Source organism: Enhydra lutris, unplaced genomic scaffold (genome assembly GCF_002288905.1).
Source record: "Enhydra lutris kenyoni isolate GAN:26980312 unplaced genomic scaffold, ASM228890v2 scaffoldscaffold43, whole genome shotgun sequence".
Taxonomy (NCBI): domain Eukaryota; kingdom Metazoa; phylum Chordata; class Mammalia; order Carnivora; family Mustelidae; genus Enhydra; species Enhydra lutris.
Genome location: NW_019154127.1, coordinates 1,073,519 through 1,093,348, shown reverse-complemented (window position 1 = coordinate 1,093,348; position 19,830 = coordinate 1,073,519). Strand labels below are relative to the sequence as shown.

At 39.9% G+C, this 19,830-nt stretch overlaps 1 protein-coding gene across 7 annotated transcripts in view; it reads left to right on the top strand.

The window, feature by feature from the left end:
- The first annotated feature begins 4,248 nt into the window (after positions 1-4,248).
- The window catches only part of LOC111155720 (glutamate ionotropic receptor kainate type subunit 1), a 384,988-nt gene continuing 369,406 nt past the window's right edge, over positions 4,249-19,830 (top strand). For 5 of the 7 annotated variants that reach the window (XM_022516058.1, XM_022516056.1, XM_022516055.1 and 2 more), the window contains exon 1: positions 4,249-4,406. In XM_022516058.1, the coding sequence (XP_022371766.1) occupies positions 4,289-4,406 (118 nt within the window). In that variant the 5' untranslated portion in view covers positions 4,249-4,288. The remainder of the gene's footprint in view (positions 4,407-19,830) is intronic. The other 2 variants (XM_022516061.1, XM_022516060.1) reach the window with 1 other exon arrangement.

The window sequence follows — 19,830 nt, the reverse complement described above, 5'->3', positions numbered from 1 at the left end:
ATGATTTTCTTGCCCAAATATCATAAGTTTTGAGGCTGAGGAACCCCACGCTAGTATGGTAGTCAGGAGCTACAGAGAAAAAGAATAAAGGGATATTTTGAAGTTAAAACCAATACTGTTTGAAAATGGACTGAATATAGGGGGAAAAGTAAAGGAAAAATCAGGGATGGTATCCTGAGTTTCCAGTTTTAATAGCTGGATGGAAGGGGCTAGGCATATTGAAATGAGAATATTTGGAAGGGGATTTGGGGAGGGGGCAATGCTGTGGCACAGAATCAAGAGTTTGACATGTTGGGTCAGAAATAGTCATTAGAATCAGCTGTGTGAATCTAGAGTTCAGAGGCAAAATCTGAGCATGAGATAAAATTTGGGAATTCTTGGCTTAAAGGCATTTAACATCATAGAAATAAATGATGTTGCCTAGGAAAAAACGAATAGACAAAGAAGTAGCCTTAAATGAGAATTTTATCCTGAATCAGCTATGCATTCCTACCAGGCTCTAAAAGCCATTTGATCTTTTGCTCTCGGTGCCCTGGGTAACATTATAAGTATACTCAAATATACTCACCACATTCTGAAAACACAGTTTTCATCTGGATTCCTTAGTTTATTTTAAGCTATTTTTCTCTGTATCTAGTTATCTTTTTTGTATCTAATTATCTTCTAAAAATTAAGCAATTTTAAATGGATTAGTATCTAAGTATGTCATCAGCTCTCATAGGGAGCACAATGCTGCATGCTATTCTACTACTTTCTTATTAACCACACTAGTAACTTAAGCTTGAGGTCTGGGGCCTGGGGAAAAGACAATATATATTCAATTGGACATTTTTATTTTTAAGAGGACACTATAAAAATGTGAATCAAAAGTGATTATCATAGTCATTTTGGGCAAAAAATAACTAAATGCATATATACACAAAATACAGTCCTTCCAAAAAGCACAAAACAAATTAACAGCAGCTGCTGATCACTCATGAGTAACTCAACACCATGAGCCTGTGTACATGAGCAATGAAGGGAAGCATTTTAACAAGGAAATAAATTTCAGGTTTAAGCTTTATAGAATTTTACAAACAATACAGAAAAGTAAGTTAAGTGTGATGGTATCCTTTTAAAAAAAAAACAAAAACTTGCTTTAGGAAATGCAATCTTTCTAAGATCTCTACCAATCAAAAAGGAACTGTAATAAAAATAGTAAAAGTAATAAAATTTCCTTAAATTGTATTGAATCAAGTACTATGACTATACGATTAATTAAATCAATATTAACTAATTTCCCATTGGACAATGTATTCTAATCTCTACTATATGAGGCATATTTAAACTAAAAATACATGCATAGATTCATTTAACCAAAAAAGTAATTACCACAAGTGAACTAATTATACTGAGTAACAAGATCCTTGGAAAAAACATTATATGTAGTAGTTAATATAATCCTCCAATGGACCCATTATGTTATTATTACTTTGTTTTCCAGATGAGGATATCAAGTCTTAAAGAGTGTGTTAGTCAGTGTGAAATAGGTCATCCTCAGTAACAAACAGACCTCAAAACACAACATTGATATTGTTACTGGTTTGTTGTTGCTCTGACAACTATTCAGAGCAGCTCCTTTCCATAAAGTGACTCTGGGATCCAGGCTGATTTCATTTTGTCCTCTAGAAACTGACTTCCAGAGTTACTCTGCCAGGAGAAGACTATGCTGAAGGGCCATATGAGATCTTCCACTGCCTTCCTTTTCACCCCAAAATGGCACATATCACTTCCACTCATATTTTGTCAGCTACCAATTGTCACGTGATTACACCTAACTGAAAAGGTACAGACTTTAATGTGCCTGGGAAGAAGAAAAATGGATATAGATAAGCACTAGCAAGCTCTATCTCCAGGAAATTACATAACTTAACCAAGGCTACAAATCTAGAATTAGGTAAAAACCAGGATTCAAACACTATTAGTTCCAAAGCTGACCTAATTCTAGACTTTAGGTTCTCAAGATCTAGGGATGCAGTCTTTACTATCTATTGACCCTGGCTGTAGCAAGAAAACAACAACAAAGTCCTCTATCTTTATATTTATTTTCACACTAAGTAATCACAAATAAATACCCATTTTTCAGCTTTGAAGCATCAGTCCTTCATCAAGTCCTTCCTAAAGTCCTATAATGAAGTTAAATTTCTCCTTTTATTCATGCACAAAGTACCATTTTCTTTTCTCGTAACTCATCACACTTCCTCACTATCTTTGAGTTTCATCATAGTAGCAGCCGTATTCTGGCTGTTGTCTCCAAGGGCTTGGCACAACGCCTCCCACAAAGTAGGTGCTTAATATGCACTGAATGAACCAGTGAGTGATTGAGTGAATGGAGTGTCTGACTCCTTTCTGAAGGAGTCATACCACTGTTTGACACTTTCCTGGCTTAGCAATCTCCCACACACACACACAAAAACTGGGTGAAATACACTCATCTTACAACTTCCATCCAATCTTCTTATTTTTCTTATTTCTTTTCACTTAACTAAGACTACTTTCTTTTAACATAAGAATTCTTCAAATTTCTGAAGATAACCAGCATATGTTCCTAATTCTTCTTGGTTTTATAAATCCATGCATAAGATGATATCCTAAATCTAGACCAATCCTTCTTCTTCTCTATGAATGTGTTCTGCTTTGGCAACTCTCACCCCATAGTATCCAGAACTAGGCCCACCACTTAAGGTATGAACTGATCACCTTCCAGTGGTGGGTTTATAATCTCCCTTGGAAGACAGGTGGTGCATTTTTGCCCCGAGAGGGTCTTCAGTAAAAAGTAGTTTCTGGCACCACATACAAGGTACTCAGGTATTTGATGAATTAATGAATGAATGAATGAGTGAATCTTAAGATACATTAGATTTGTTTTGTAATTCCTTCCTACTCTAGGCTGGTATGTCTGTAGACATGTTCTTCAAGTAGATTGACTCAGGTTAGGTCAGTTTTCCAAAATCCATACTTAGGAAAAAAAAATATATCTGTGAATGTTAGTGCACAGCTAGCAACCATTTATATAGAACATTTCCCAGGAAGCTCTAAGGAAATTAAGACAAAATGATCAAATGCTGATGATTTCCCTACGGAACTGTCCTTGTCCTTCCACTGAGAAATAGTCTCCAAACCTACATAGCTAAAATAGCCTGTCTTCCAGCATTCAAACGTGACAGTCAAAAGAAATCAAGAAAAAGAGTGGCGCTGGAAGCTGCCCCTTTCCCAGTTCTGCATCTGTAAATGGAAGCAATTTTACAAGAGAATATCTCGGGATCTGACTAGAAAAGAAGCCACTCTAATATTAGAGTACTGGAGGTTTATCCTTCTCCTCTTCCTTTTCATCCTTGACAGAGTTAAAAACAGGAGCTCTGCTATTCTCCGAAACGCTGGCATCCAAGAAGGCGATTCTCCATCTAGTGATGAGAAGTGTAGTAGTTGGTCATCTCCACGAACCCCTAACAGGGACACAGGGACATTACCAATGAGGCCCCTTGTCACTCACAGCCCACAGCGGAGACTGCCTCCGTTCCGTTCCGACCAGTAGATAAGATTTTCTCGGTCTCGAGTATGCAACACTCCATCGACTTTCCAGCAGCGCAGCGCAAAGTTGAGGGAAAGGGGTGAATGTGCGTGCATGTGTGCGTGTGTGAGTGTCTGGATCAGTGGTGTTGGGGCGGGCAGTAAATCAAGGGTGGGGCCAGCGAAGAAGGGGTGGTTTGGAAAGCAAGGATTGAGAGAGGCTAGAGCGTGGCTCCGTTCCCAGTTAACCTGCAGGCGCCCATCCTGCTCACTCAGAGCCCCTGCACCAACTCACCCAGTACCCTTTCTCCTTCCTCCTCCTTCTTTCCCCTTCCCCCCCTCTCTCACTGACCCCTCCACCTGCCCCCCACTTTCCATCTGACCAGAGGACGAATGAGGAAGACGTGCCCGCAAATTGGGGCAGCAACTTTCCTCAGCTGGTCTCTTGGCTCTGGGAGCAGGAGCGCGCTGATCCTCCGCGGTCTGCGGCCCATGGAGGAGGAGGAGGAGGAGCAGTGATGGGCTAGCGGCAGAAGCGAGGAGCCGGGAGCCAGCCCAGCGCCGCCAGCCAGCTCCTTGTTCCCACGCCCGCTCCCTCGATCTCTCTCCGCCGGGAGCGTGCAGGGTGCCGACGCCGAGCCTCCCGGGGAGGATGAGGCAGGGAGCCGGCCCGAGCGGGCTGCATCTCGCGGGCGTGCGGCCGCGGCTGGGTCTCGGCAGGAATTAAGAAGCTGGGAAGATGGAGCGCCGCGCACTCGTCGCCCAGCCCGGGCTCTGGACCAGAGACGCCAGCTGGGCACTCGTCTATTTCCTCTGCTACGTCCTCCCCCAGACCGCCCCGCAAGTACTCAGGATCGGTGAGTGAGCCCGGGGAGAGCGCTCCGGGCTGCCGGCTCGCGGGACCTGGCCGCTCCCCGCTGCCGGCGCGAACGTGGCGGGTCCCGGGGAGGCAGCGCGCGCCGGCGCAAGGGCAGAGCCAGGGGGTGGCGAGGGCAGCGCGCACAGGAGGCTCCGAGAAAGGGAAGCCGCGTCACCGCTGCCCTCCGGACGAGTGCCGGGCTTCCCCGAGAGGGACGGTTGGCGGGTTTTTCAATCCGGGCTCTACGAACGCGGGCAGGAGTGCAGGGGGCCAAGCTCGCCCGCGCGGGCACCCTACTCCAGGCGCGGGGTCGCGCGGCTGCAGCCAGTTGCTTTGGGCGCGGAGATGCGCTCTCTGGGCGTCTGGATGGACGTCGGAAGTCCAGATGCGCCCCGAGGTCCCAGGCAACCCGGGTTCCTGGTACTCGTAGGCATGTCCAGATGTCAGGAGTAAAATTCGGGGAACACAGGGATTTCCCCGACTCTGGTAACCCCAGCCTCTAAGTTTTTATCCCCAAGTTGGGTTCTTCTACATGGAGCCTCCAAAATTTGGAGGATTCCTCCAGAGTGGGGCAGAGGCCGGCTCTGACTCTGGCTGAGAGTTTAAGGAGTGGAGTGGATAGTCAGTCAGTACCAAGAGTAGGTACCTAAGTGTCCCTCTTGATCCCTGATCTACCACGACTGCCTGCCACTAAGAATGACCCAGTATCCATCAAAATAACTCCCTGGAAGACTCTGGACTTCTTTCTCAGGTGGGATAAAAAAGGACTGGAAGCCTGAATGTAGGAACTCTGGGGCAGCCTAAAGAGAGCAAAAGGCAAGGACAATAGAAGAGTTGGGGAAGGGGGTACTTTGCTAGTGTGTTGTCATAGACCTACGTGCACAGCACCCACCACCATGGTTTAGTGGAGGCACTGAACAATTTGTAAGCTGTTGGGGGAGGGGTGTGTTCAAAAAGCTCTTTGCCTTCTTTAATATTCTTCCTTCCATACTAAACCCAATTTCTATTCCCTTGGTCTCAGTTTGTCCTCGCCCTTCCCCAACCAACTGTGCTTCTTAGGGACACAAAGAGAGAGACACAGGTGAGGCTCAGATACCACCCCATGGGTATCCCAGCTTCTCCAGTCTCCCACTTGAGGTAGCAAGAGTGAGGTCCTGAGCTCTAAGGTCTTTTTCCAGGAACCCACAGAAAGTGCCCAGAGCATTGCAAGCACTCACCAAGTGGTGCCCCTGAGCAGCTGAAATTTCTCACTTTACTGATTCTGACCCGCAGTTAGCAAACCTCTTTCCAAAGATTCAGAGACTAGTTCTTGTCACTCAATATCACTATTAAAGAAAAAAAAAATAGAAGTTACTACTTTGAAATGCATTTTCTCTAGGCATGTGGGAATCTAATTTTCAAGAAAAGAAATGATACTGAATGCTAATTTTTACTGCAGATATATTTTTCTAGATTATGGATAATGATAATGTGCATTTTTGGATAATTCAGACTGTCCATTAAAAGAGTTCCAAAGTATTCCTTTCACTCACACACACATACACACACACACACAAATACCACTCAAAACCAAAATATCCTTCACCTTAGATATGTTCTAACCTTAACATTTTGATTTTTTTTTCCTGGATGCAATCAGCCCTCCATGATCCAATAACAAATTCCTTTGAACAACACTAAATAAGTGATGAATGTGTGTTACAATTTCCAACGCTTATTAACTTAATTGGTGTTTCGCTTATACCTTATATATTTTAAAAGAGACAAATCTAGATGTACTAGAACAGGTTATGTCAGTCAATAGCCCTCTTTCCTGTATAACAAACTTAAGATAGCATTTCCTCCCCTGCATTCCCCATATCTAAAGGAATTTCCAGAAGGAGTGAAAGAGGATGTTTTAAAGCATACTTGTTCACAGATATGAGTATTTATCCAAGCAATTATACTCATCCATTTAAATGTGGTTTTCAGAGTGAAAACATCCCAACATGATTCACTGACCTTAAAATATATGGTACAAGATAATGAGATTTCTTTTTTCTAAATGGGAGCTGAAATGCATAAAGTAAAATTGCATGGCCTGATGCTGTTTATGTGCAGTGCAGATGTCCTAACTCCTTTTGGCTCAGAGTGACCTGTGTTGTCATGAGCACTACCCTGTAGGTACCTCAGGATGATGCTTACTTTTAAACGGACATTTCAGCACCATGGAAACCAGCCTTAACTCAGAGGAAACCTACCTTTTTACAGGGAGTTTCTTATGTCAGCCAAGTCCAGTACTGAATACAAAATATTAAAGGAGTTAGGGACTAAGCAAGTGTGTGAAGTCTGTGTGTCTATGAGTGTGTGCGCGTGTGTATGTGTGTGTGTAGGGAAGGAAAGAGAAAAATTGAAATGCATTCTTTTTCATCTCTCTTTTTTTCCCTTTCCCACAAACCATGAACTCTCTAGCCAACCAACCAGAAATAGGGGCTTTTGATTATTGACTCCCATGTTTTCTAGTAACTTAAAATATCTAAAGCATAGCATTAATCTTAGGCACTTTGCACTATGTTTATATGAAAAGACACTTGAATGCTTGAATGAATTATTTAGCAGTCTACTTGCTTGTGAGTGTCTGCTTAAACCTGAGCTATTGAGGAACGTGAACGAAAGGTAAAAAATTTTAGATAAATTCATGTGTGCTAGTATTGGAGAGGTCATTTAGTTTGTACATTTGCCTGGTTCTCACACATATTGTGCGTATCTGTTGAAAAGTTTAACCAACTTCACACAATAGTTAGGGACATGAAGGGAGTCCCATAGGATGGAGGTGCTCTAAATGTTACCACTGCACTCCAGAGGTTTCCCAGCACCCTGCATGGAAGAGAAATATGGCTAGCTGCTGGGAATTCCCTAGGGAATGCTGGGTCTTCCCTTCTTCTCTGTATACTCCAGTGTACCCTAAAAACCAGCTAATCTCCACTCTCCTAACACCACACACACACACACACACACACACACACACACTTGAGCTTCAGGGTCACATGGCCAGCCAACCTATAACTAATAGTCCCAGCAGGGTCTAGGTGACCTGAGTAGATAATAGCACACCTCCGTTAGTAGAAATAAGAAAAGAAATGGAAAAGAAAGGAAAGGAAAGGAGAAAAGAAAGGAAAGGAAAGGAGAAAAGAAAGGAAAAAAGAAAAGAAAAGAAAAAGGGAAAAAGAAAAGAAAAACAACGCCATGTGCATATGTAATTTCTGGGACAGATTTATCCTATTTCTAATCATAACAGAAAGATATATTTACATACTACATTTTTACATATCATCTTAATATACACAGTCATAGAGGTGGTGGTAAAAGAATAGAGTTAAGAGGTAAGTGTTGGGGGCCAGGCTTTCTGACACATGATTTATTGTCACAAAGCACAGGTTTGGGTCCCCTTTCCAAGACTTACTAGATAGGTCAGCGAGAGTTATTCAGTTTCACCAAGGCTTCATTTTGCATCTGAAAAATCCAACTAAAACAATTGCAACCTCACAGTGACATTGGTAAAAGTACATGAAATAGAATATGAAAGTACTTGGAGCAGTATTTGGATACATTAGTTGCATTGTAATCATTTTATTGTTTTGTTTTCACTTTTTTTTATTATTTACATTTTATTCCTGAACAGAGACTCAGTAGTAAATGTGGGATATTTCTGTTACACATTTAATATTTCTGAACCCAAATCTCTTCTGCTGTGAATTAGCTGTAATGATATTTGCCTTTCCTATTTCACAGGGGGAGGATCAAATAAATAATTTTTAGGACTTGCAAACAAACCATTAAAAAATGTATTACTACTATGCAATTAAATATAGCATATAAAGAGAAATATTGTGGAAATTTATATGGATAGTGTGGAAAGTTAAATGACAATATAGTTGTCCAAATGTTCTTATTTCCTTAAGAGAGATCCAAATGGATTTTATTTTAATTATCAAGTTGGCCATAACATCATCTTTTAATATTTGATGCCAAAGATCCCCAAAGTTCCAAAATATGTTGCCTACATATTTGTTTGTATTTTTGCTTCCATGTACAAAAACTCACAACTTTATTCTTTAGAAACCATGTTCTTTCATCATTTTAATATTCATTCTTCACTCAACAGCTTTTTACTACATGCTTACTTCCCAACTATGAGACAGAATAATTCTAGATGCAAGACATACAACAATGGGGGTGCCTGGGTGACTCAGTGGGTTAAGCCTCTGCCTTAGGCTCAGGTCATGATCTCAGGGTCCTGGGATCGAGCCCTGCACCAGGCTCTCTGCTCAGCAGGGAGCCTGCTTCCCCCCCCCACCTCTGCCTGCCTCTCTGCCTACTTGTGATCTCTCTCTCTGTCAAATAAATAAATAAAAATCTTAAAAAAAAAAGACATACAACAATGAATGAAACAGACAAACACATCTGACCCATTAGGCTTATATTCTGGTGGTGTGCACTGTATATAACCACTGAAGTATTTCATCAGGCCCAATACAGACATTTGAGTTTTTCATTCCAAATGTTATCCTCAGAGAGTTTTCAGTTCATTTCTGCCATTGACTTATGACATCAGTGGCATAGTCTACATGGAATAAGTTCAAGTCCCCAAATGCACAGAAGACAGAGAGAGGGGGTTCATTCTGCCATACCTGGAGCAGAAACTCTTACCTTTGTTTGGGGAGATCTGTTCAGCCTCGGGTAGATTTTACCCAGACAGAGCAGGGTGGTGTTGGTGTTAACATCAACTTGAGAACGCCATTAGTCCTTGAAAAATCTGAGAGAGAAACTGTCTTTTAGCATGATGGAAAGAGAGTGCCTGGATAATGGGAACATATTTCTGCAAATGAGCAGCTCTTTTACCATATTACCTTCCCTGCATAATTCATCTTTTTCTTTTATATTAATTTTACAAGCCCAATGTTTATACTACGTTAAACGTCAACTGAGGCTACATTTCCTATAGGAAATGGTTTCTAATTTCCAGTTTTCAGTGAAAACACCATGATTTGGTAGCTTTGCCTAAGTTCAAGTGCTGGTTAGTAGAAATGCCAGAACTTGAAATTAGTTTTCTGCTCTCAAGTTTCAAGCTACTTGCGTTAAAGTATGTGGTATTGTGTATGGATTTAGCTATGCAGTTACATAACTATTTAAGCTGAAATCAAATATAAGAGAGATGAAATGTTGCTCTTAGGGATTCAGGGATAACCACATAAATCAAAGTTAAAGTAATTTATATTTGAGTATATTTTAGGCAATTAGCAAAAAGGAAATATGGTATTATTATTTGATTCTCCATAATTTCACTTTATGAGGGGATTAAGGAAGGCAATCCAGTTAGAGGGGAAAACCTTGCTCCTGAATGCCTAGCAAACACACCATTTTTAATGAAATCCTACACTGGATTGGACCAGTTTTGAGGGAGAATTGATGGAGATAGTCTGGTGGTGGTAATTTTCCATAGCCTCTCAATCCTCTTCCATTGTTCCACTGATAATTAACTGTATAATCTAGGAAATATCATCTATGTCCTAAAATTTTCCAGAAGTTATGTCTCCTAGAAGGAGTGAAGGAGAACTCCAGGTAGAAGGGGATTCTTTTTTCTACCTGACTTTTCCTAATTGGCTGACTTTGAAAAGATTGCTAATATGTGTTTTTTGGGGACTGTGTGTGTATGTGTTGTTGTTGTTGTTAGTTAGAGAAGAAGTAGTCACAAACTCATGGGTTTGTTGCAAAGATGAAATGTGGCATCATATGTAAAATGAGGGTCATGTGGTAGAGTTGACCAGGGTACCTCCCTCTCTCTCTCCCTGTGAATGAACAGGGCAGTTTTGTGCTCTAGAATAATTTATTTGTGTGGCTAAGTGTCGAGAAATGCTGTCACTTAGAGATTCATGAGGTGGGTTTGTGTATTAAAGGCTCTTTGTGATTCTGCACGAAGAAACCTGTTTCTTTTTCTAAATCCAGTATTTCCTACATTTCGTTATCAGAGGACTCTTACTTGAATCACAACCACTAATGTCTCACTGACTCTTGCTCCTTAGAACATGTCTCAGGAAACACCGGCCAATAAAATCACTGAAATTTAAAACTTCCATACATCAGAACTCACATGACCACACATCCTACTACTTCTTCAGTCTAACCAAAATTCTGTCCACTCTACCTCAGAACTTTTTAATAAAGCTTTAGGAGTACAATTGACCCTTGAACAACACAGAGGTTAGGGGCACCAACCCCTGTGCAGTTGAAACTCCTCATGTAACTTTTGACTCCCCCAAAAATTTCACTGCTAGTTGCCTACTTATTAATAACACAAACTCTTGATGAGCTTAGATTTTGTAGGTTATATGTATTATATACTGTATCCATATAATAAAGAAAGCTAGCAAAAAGAAGATGTTAAGAAAATCATAAGGAAGAGAAAGTACATTTAGGGTACTGTACTGTATTTATATAAAAAAAAAAATCTTCATGTAAGTGGACCCAAGCAGTTCAAACCCCTGTTGTTCAAGGATCAATTGTACATTTAAATGTTTGGATACTTGTTGTTCTCTGTTATATTAAAAACATTTTAAATACCACATTACCTATGCTGAAAGGTATATTATTTTTATTATTGTGAAATGTGATATGGGGATATTTTCTTAATTTTTTTCTCTAGACTTGCTTTTTAACATGATTTTTTTATTAACATATAATGTATTATTTGTCCCAAGGGTACAGGTCTGTGAATCATCAGGCTTACATATTTCACAGCACTCAACATAGCACATACCCTCCCCAATGTCCATAACCCAATCACTCTCTCCCTACCCCCTCCACTCCCAGCAATCCTCAGCTTGTTTCATGAGATTAAGAGTCTCTTGTGGTTTGTCTCCCTCCTGATCCCATCTTGTTTCATTTATTCCCTCTCTACTCCCCACAACCCCTCTCCCTGCCTCTCAAATTCCTCATATCAGAGACATCATGTGATAATTGTGTTTCTCTGATTGACTGCTATAAACATTCAGGTGCACGTGCCCCTTCGGATCACTACATTTGTATCTTTAGGGTAAATACCGGTGCAATTGCTGGCTCATAGGGTAGCTCTATTTTCATCTTTTTGAGGAACCTCCATACTGTTTTCCAGAGTGGCTGCACCAGCTTGCATTCCCACCAACAGTGTAGGAGGGTTCCCCTTTCTCCACATCCTCATCAACATCTGTCATTGTTAATTAATTTTAGCCACTCTGACTGGTGTGAGGTGGTATCTTATTGTGGTTTTGATTTGTATTTCCCTACCAGTCTCCCTTTCAAGAGAGTTGAAGCGGGGGGGCAGATATTTTCCCCAGAAGCCTCTAGAATTCTTGTCAATGTCTCTACTGACCAGACTTGCTCATGTTCTCATTCTTAAGCTGAGTATTGACAAGCAAGAGGAGATCATCCCAGCTTTCCAAAGAAGCACATGGTCATATGGAAGATGTTGGGTTGTTGAAAATGGATGTTCTGTAAATAAGAGGGAGTGGGCTGATCATTTGTTGAGTGAACACAATATTAGACATGAGGAATAGAAAGAAAACAGGGGATAAGCTTCAAGCAGTGCAATTTGACGATCTGACTTCTAAACGGTATATGTCATTCATCCAATATGTCTGGTGGACCAGAGACACTTGGCCTCCTTACTGACTTGTCCACTATTCCAAACTTCCATCAGCCTTACTATACTTCGTTCTACCTCACTTTGTTTGTACTATATTGCTGTGACTTCTTTGTTTGCTTTAATTTATGCCTTATCTCACCAATTACATCTTCAGCCTCTTAAGCTCAGGGCATTATCTTCCTTGTCCTTTCCTTTCCTTTCCTTCTTGACTCTCTTTTACCTGCCCTTCCCCTTCTTAATATTTTTTATAGGTCATTTGTTTATTTTTATATCTTAAGATTCTGATGGATATTAGGGCTCTGGATACCGTTCTCAAAGGATGGGAGTAAGTCCTTCCCTATGTGCCTATTCTGTGTTCAGCACAGTGTCAGGTTCATTGTAGGTTCTCAGTTGCTTGTTGAAGACTGCATAAACGAAAGAAGCTGGAGAGTAGTGCTGGAGCACCAAGCTTAGTGGTGCCCCTAGGATGCAACAATGAAAGAGGCTGCTCATTTACTTTTCTAGTGAGCGCACATTTTAATATTTTATGGTCTAAAATTATCATGAAAATATATCTTTATCTAAACTAAAGCACTCTTTACTATGAAATATACAACCCTGGTATCTTAGTTATCCTGGTTTTCAATAGTCTTCAGAGAACTGTTCTTGTCACCAAAGGACAGGGCATGACAGCAATACAGGACTACTCTTTCCCTCTCTGTGCTATGTGCCTTATCGGTTTCCTATCTTATTTTTTTAAATTAATATATAATGTATTATTTTCCCCAGGGGTACAGGTCTTGAATCATCAGGCTTACATATTTCACAGCACTCACCATAGCACATACCCTCCCCAATGTCCATAACCCAGCCACCCTAGCCCTAACCCCCAACCAACAGCAACCCTCTGTTTCATGAGATTAAGAGTCTCTTATGGTTTGTCTCCCTCCTGATCTCATGTTTCATTTATTCTTTTCCTACCCCCCAAACCCCCCACGTTGCCTCTTAACTTCTTCATATCAGGGAGATCATATGATAATTGTGTTTCTCTGATTGACTTATTTCACTCAGCATAATACCTTCTAGTTCCATCCATTGCAAATGGCAAGGTTTTGTTCCTTTTGGTGGCTGCATAGTATTCCATTATAGCTCACATTTTCTTTATCCATTCATCTGTTGATAGACACCTAGGTTATTTCCACAGTTTGGCTATCATAGACATTGTTGCTATAAACATTCAGGTGCACATGTCCCTTTGGATCACTACATTTGTATCTTTAGGGTAAATACCCAGTAGTGCAATTGCTTTCTTATAGGGTAGCTCTATTTTCAACGTTTTGAGGAACCACCACACTGTTTTCCAGAGTGGTTGCATCAGCTTGCATTCCCACCAACAGTGTAGGAGTGTTCCCTTTCTCCACATCCTCACCAACATCTGTCGTTTCCTGTCTTGTTAACTTTAGCCATTCTGACTGGTGTAAGATGGTATCTCATTGTGGTTTGATTTGTATTTCCCTGAAGCCGAGTGATGTTGAGTACTTTTTCATGTGTCCATTGGCCATCTGGATATCTTATTTGCAGAAATGTCTGTTAATGTCTTCTTCCCATTTCTTGATTGGATTATTTGTTATTTGGGTGTTGAGTTTAATAAGTTCTTTATAGACTTTGGATACTAGCCCTTTATCTGATATGTCATTTGTGAATATCTTCTCCCATTCTATCTGTTGTCTTTTGGTTTTGTTGACTCCTTTGCTGTACAAAGGCTTTTGATCTCGGTGAAATCCCAATAGTTCATTTTTGCCCTTGCCTCCCTAGCCTTTGGTGACATTGCTAGGAAGAAGTTGCTGTGGCTGAGGTTGAAGAGGTTGCTGTCTGTGTTCCCCTCAAGGATTTGGATGGATTCCTGTCACACATTGTTGTCTTTCATCCATTTTGAGTCTATTTTTGTGTGTGATGTAAGAAAATGGTCCAGTTTCTTCTTTCTGCATGTGGCTGTCCAATTTTCCCAACACCATTCGTTAAAGAGACTGTTTTTTGGGTTTTTTTCCCCCCATTGGACATTATTTCTGACATTGCTTTGTCGAAGATTAGTTAACCATAGAGTTGAGGGTCTATTTCTGGGCTCTCTATTCTGTTCCATTGATCTATGTGTCTGTTTTTGTGCCAGTACCATACTGTCTTGATTATTACAGCATTGTAATAGAGCTTGAAGTCTGAAATTGTGATGCCTCCAACTTTGGTTTTCTTTTTCAACATTCCTCTGGCTGTTCAGTGTCTTTTCTGATTCCATATAAATTTTAAGATTATTTGTCCCATTTCTTTGAAAAAAATTGATGGTTATTTTGATAGGGAATATGTTAAATGTGTAGATTGCTTTAGGTAGCATGGACATTTTCACAATATTTGTTCTTCCAATCCACGAGCATGGAATGTTTTTCCATTTCTTTGTGTCTTCCTCAATTTTTCATGAGTAATTTATAGTTTTCTGAGTACAAATTCTTTGCCTCTTTGGTTAGGTTTATTCCTAGGTATCTTAAGGTTTGGGGTGCAATTGTAAATGGGATCAACTCCTTAATTTCTCTTTCTTCTCTCTTGCTGTTAGTGTATAGAAATGAAACTGATCTCTGTGCATTGATTTTATGTTCTGACACTACAATTCTTCTGTGATTTCTAGCAGTTTTGGAGTGGAGTCTTTTGGGTTTTCCACATAAAGTATCATATCATCTGCAAAGAGTGAGAGTTTGACATCTTCTTTGCCTATTAGCATGCCTTTTATTTCTTTTTGTTGTCTGATTGCTGAGGCTAGGACTTCTAGTACCATGTTGAATAACAGTGGTGATAGGGGAGATCCTGCCATGCTCCTGTCCTTAGGGGAAAAGCTCTCAGTTTTTTCCCATTAAGAATGATATTCACTGTGGGTTTTCATAGATAGTTTTGATGATATTGAGGTATGTACCCTATATCCCTACACTCTGAAGAGTTTTGATCTAGAAAGGATGCTGTACTTTGTCAAATGCTTTTTCAGCATCTATTGAGAGTATCATATGGTTCTTGTTCTGTCTTTTATTAATGTATTGTATCACATTGATTGATTTGCGGATGTTGAACCAACCTTGCAGCCCAGGAATAAATCCCACTTGCTCATGGTGAATAATCCTTTCAGTGTACTGTTGGATCCTATTGGCTAGTATTTTGGTGAGAATTTTTGCATCAATGTTCATCAAGGATATTGGTCTGTAATTCTCATTTTTGATAGGGTCTTTGCCTGGTTTTGGGTTTTGGGATCAAGGTATTGTTGACCTCATAAAGTGAATTTGGAAGTTTTCCTTCCATTTCTATTTTTTGAAACAGTTTCAGGAGAACAGGTATTAATTCTTCTTTAAATGTTTGGCAGAATTCCCCTGGGAAGCCATCTGGCCCTGGGCTCTTGTTTGTTTGGAGATTTTTGATGATGACTTCAATCTCCTTACTGGTTATGGGTCTGTTCAGGTTTCCTATTTCTTCCTGGTTCAGTTTTGGTAGTTTATGTGTTTGTAGGATTGCATCCATTTCTTCTAGATTGTCAACTTTGCTGACGTATAGTTGCTCATGATATGTTCTTTTAATTGTTTGTATTTCTTTGGTGTTGGTTGTGATCTCTCCTCTTTCATTCATGATTTATTAATTTGGGTTCTTTCTCTTTCCTTTTTCATAAGTCTGGCTAGAGGTTTATCAATCTTATTAATTCTTTCAAAGAACCAACTCCTAGATTCTTTGATTTGTTCTACTATTCTTTTGGTTTCTATTTCTTTGATTTCTGCTCTGATCTTTATTATTTCTTTTCTCCTGCTGGGTTTAGGCTTTCTTTGCTGTTCTTTCTCCAGATCTTTTAGGTGTAGGTTAGGTTGTGTACTTGAGAACTTTCTTGTTTCTTGAGGAAGTCTTGTATTGCTATATACTTTCCTCTTGGGAACGCCTTTGTTGTGTCCCAAAGATTTTGAACAGCTGGCTGTGTTTTCTTTGCATTTGTTTCCATGATTTTTTTTTTAATTCTTCTTTAATTTCCTGGTTGACCCATTCTTTCTTTAGTAGGATGCTCTTAATCTCCATGTATTTGAATTATTTCCAACTTTCCTCTTGTGATTGAGCTCTAGTTTCAGTTCATTGAGGTCTGAATATATGCAGGGAATGATCCCAATCTTTTGGTACCTGTTAAGACCTGATTTGTGACAGAGAATGTGATCTATTTTGGAAAATGTTCCATGTCGACTACAGAAAAATGTGTATTCTGTTGCTTTAGGATAGAATGTTTTGAGTATATCTGTGATGTCCATCTGGTCCAATGGGGTCATTTAAAGCCTTTATTTCCTTGTTGATCTTTTGCTTAGATGATCTGTTCCATTTCAGTGAGGGATATGTTAAAGTCCCCTACTATTATTGTATTATTGCCAATGTGTTTCTTTGAATTTGTTATTAATTGGTTTATATAGTTGGCTGCTCCCATGTTAGGGGCATAGATATTTAAAATTGTTAGATCTTCTTGTTGGACAGACCCTTTGAGTATGATATACTGTCCTTCCTCATCTTTTATTATAGTCTTCGGCTTTAAATCTAGTTTATCTTATATAAGGATTGCCACCCCAGCTTTCTTTTGATGTCCATTAGCACAGTAAATTGTTTTCCAACCCCTCACTTTAAATCTGAAGGTGTCTTTGGGTCTAAAATGAGTTTATTGTAGACTGCATATTGATGGGTCTTTTTTCTTTATCCATTCTGATATCCTGTGTCTTTTGATTGAGGCATTTAGCCCATTTACATTCAGGTAACTATTGAAAGATATGAATTGAGTGCCATTGTATTCCATGTAAGGTGACTGTTACTGTATATTGTCTCTGTTCCTTTCTGGTCTGTTACTTTTAGGTTCTCTCTTTGCTTAGAGGAGCCCTTTCAATATTTCCTATAGGGCCGGTTTTGGTGTTTGCAAATTCTTTTAATTTTTGTTTGTCCTGGAAGCTTTTAATCTCTCCTATTCTCAATGAGAGCCTAACTGGATATGGTATTCTTGGCTGCATATTTTTCTTGTATAGTACTCTGAATATATCATGCCAGTCCTTTCTGGCTTGCCAGGTCTCTGTGGCTAGGTCTGCTACCAATCTTTCTACCATTGTGTGTTACAGACCTCTTGTCCAAAGCTGCTTTCAGGATTTTCTTTTTGTTATTAAGACTTGTAAGTTTTACTATTAAATGATGGGGTGTGGACCTATTTTTATTAATTTTGAGGGGGTTTTATGTGCCTCCTGGATTTTGATGCTTGTTCCTTTCACCAAATTAAGGCAATTCTCTGCTATAATTTGCTCCAACATACCTTCTGCCCCCCCTCTCTCTTTCTTCGTCTTCTGGGATCCCAATTATTCTAATATTGTTTCGTCTTATGGTATCACTTATCTCTTGAATTCCCTCGTGATCCAGTAGTTGTTTGTCTTCTTTTGCTCAGCTTCTTTATTCTCTGCCATTTGGCCTTCTATATCATGAATTCTCTCTTCTGCCTCCTTTATCCTAGCAGTATTATCCATTTTTTATTGCACCTCATCGTTATTAATAGTCAATTTTTATTGCACCTCATTAATAGTTTTTTTTTTATTTCAACTTGGTTAGATTTTAGTTCTTTTATTTCTACAGAAAGGGATTTTATTTCTCCAGAAAGAGATTCTCTAATATCTTCCATGCTTTTAAAAATCCAGCTAGCACCTTGATAATCGTCATTCTGAACTCTAGTTCTGATATATTACTAATGTCCATATTGATTAGGTCCCTGGCTTCGGTACTGCCTCTTGGTGTTTTGTTTTGTTTTGTTTTGGTGAGTTTTTCTGCCTCGTCCTTTTATCCAGATAGAATAGATGAACGAGAGAACAAAATACTAAAAGTGTGGCAAAGACCCCAGTAAAATATATGCTGACAAAATCAGAAGAAACCCAAAACTCAGGGAGAAGAAAGGGCTAAATAAATTAAATAAATAAATAAATAAATAATAAAAATATATATTAGACTGGTGACTAGAACAGAGCCATCTACTTGATTTTGAGTGTATTCTAGTGTCTTAGAAGAAACTACCTCTCAAAATTTTAAGAAACAAACTTCTATATATACAAACATAAGGGTAAGCATGATGAAGGGATGGAAGACAACTGTAAAGATGAAAACTTAAAAAAAATTCTAAAAAAGGAATTGATAAGATAAGTAGTTTGTTGGAAAAAAGAAAGAAAAAAAAAAGAGGAGAGAATATGATCACTAGAACAAAGCCATGCACTAATTTAGGGTATATTTTGATCTATTAGAAGAAATTGTATCCCAAATTAAAAAAAAAAAAAAAACTATATGTATACAAAAAATAAGGATTAATACAATGAAGGGATAAAATATGACTATAAGAATGAAACTTTAAAAAGATTTTTTTTAAAAACGTATTGATAAGGGGTGCCTGTGTGGCTCAGTGGGTTAAGGCTCTGCCTTTGGCTCAGGTCATTATCCCAGTGTCCTGGGGTCGAGCCCTATATCGGGCTCCCTGATTGGCAGAAAGCCTGCTTCTCCCTCTTGCACTCCTCCGGCTTGTATTCCCTCTCTTGCTGTGTCTCTCTCTGTCAAATAAATAAATAAAATCTTTAAATAAATAAATAAATAAATAGGTATTGATAAGATAAAATAGTTTAAAGACATTAAAACAAGAAAATAGAAAAGAGGAAAAGTTAAAATAACAGATAAGGAAAAAAACTTAAAAAATTATCTTTGAAATACTAAAGGATCATGGGGAAAAAACCAAGAATTCTATGTGTTGCTTTCCCCCTAGCTCTGGAGTTCTGCAGTTCTAATTGATTGGTGAACTCGGTCTTGGCTGAATGTTCTTGCTGATCTTCTGGGGGAGGGGCCTCTTGCAGTGATTCTCAAATGACTTTGTCTGAGGCAGAATTACACCCCCCTTGCCAGGGGCCAGGTTATGTAATTTTCTGGGTGTGCTCTTGGTAGCTTTTGTTCCCTTAATGCTTTCTGTAGAACTTTGGAGGATGGGAATGAAGATGGTGGCCTCCAAATCTCCAGCTGGAGTTTCTGAGAGCTCAGGACCCCACTCCTCAGTGCACCCTCAGAGAAAGCAGTCAATCCCTCCCATCTATCTGGTCTCCCACCAGACTCCGTGCTCACCTGGCCTTTGACCGAGTGTTTCTATCTCTGGCACACGGCCCCATTTGGAGTTTCCAAACCCAGCAGATTTCTGCAGTGTATTCCTGCATCTCTCCTGTTGGAGGAAGGAGGGGGTCTCTCTGGATCTGCTACTTGTGGGGTCCCTGCTCAACGAGCAGTGGCCTGACTATGCCTCAGATCACATTTTAAGGTAACCTCGTGCTGAGAGCCCACTGCTCAACTGTATCTCTGCTGCTGGCTTCCCCGCTCTGATACCTGGGAGCTCTGCCACACTCAGACATCCCTAGTCTTTCTGTGACCTTGCCAGTCCTGAGACCACATTGTCTCCGCAAGGGCTCCACCCCCAGCTTAGCCTCTGGAGTGATGTCCTTCAGTAGAGCAGACTTCTAAAATTTCTGATTTTGTGTATCACTGCTCTCTGACATACCAGGAGGTGGCCCCTCCCCCTATGGTCTATCTTCCCCCTGGCTTCAGATTCATTTCTCCGCATGTCCTACCTTCTGGAAAGTGGTCTATTTTCTTTTCCTAGAAGTGCTCCTCTTCTTCTCTTCTATCTCCTGTTGAGTTTGTAGGTGTTCAGAATGGTTTGATAACTAACTAGCTGAACACC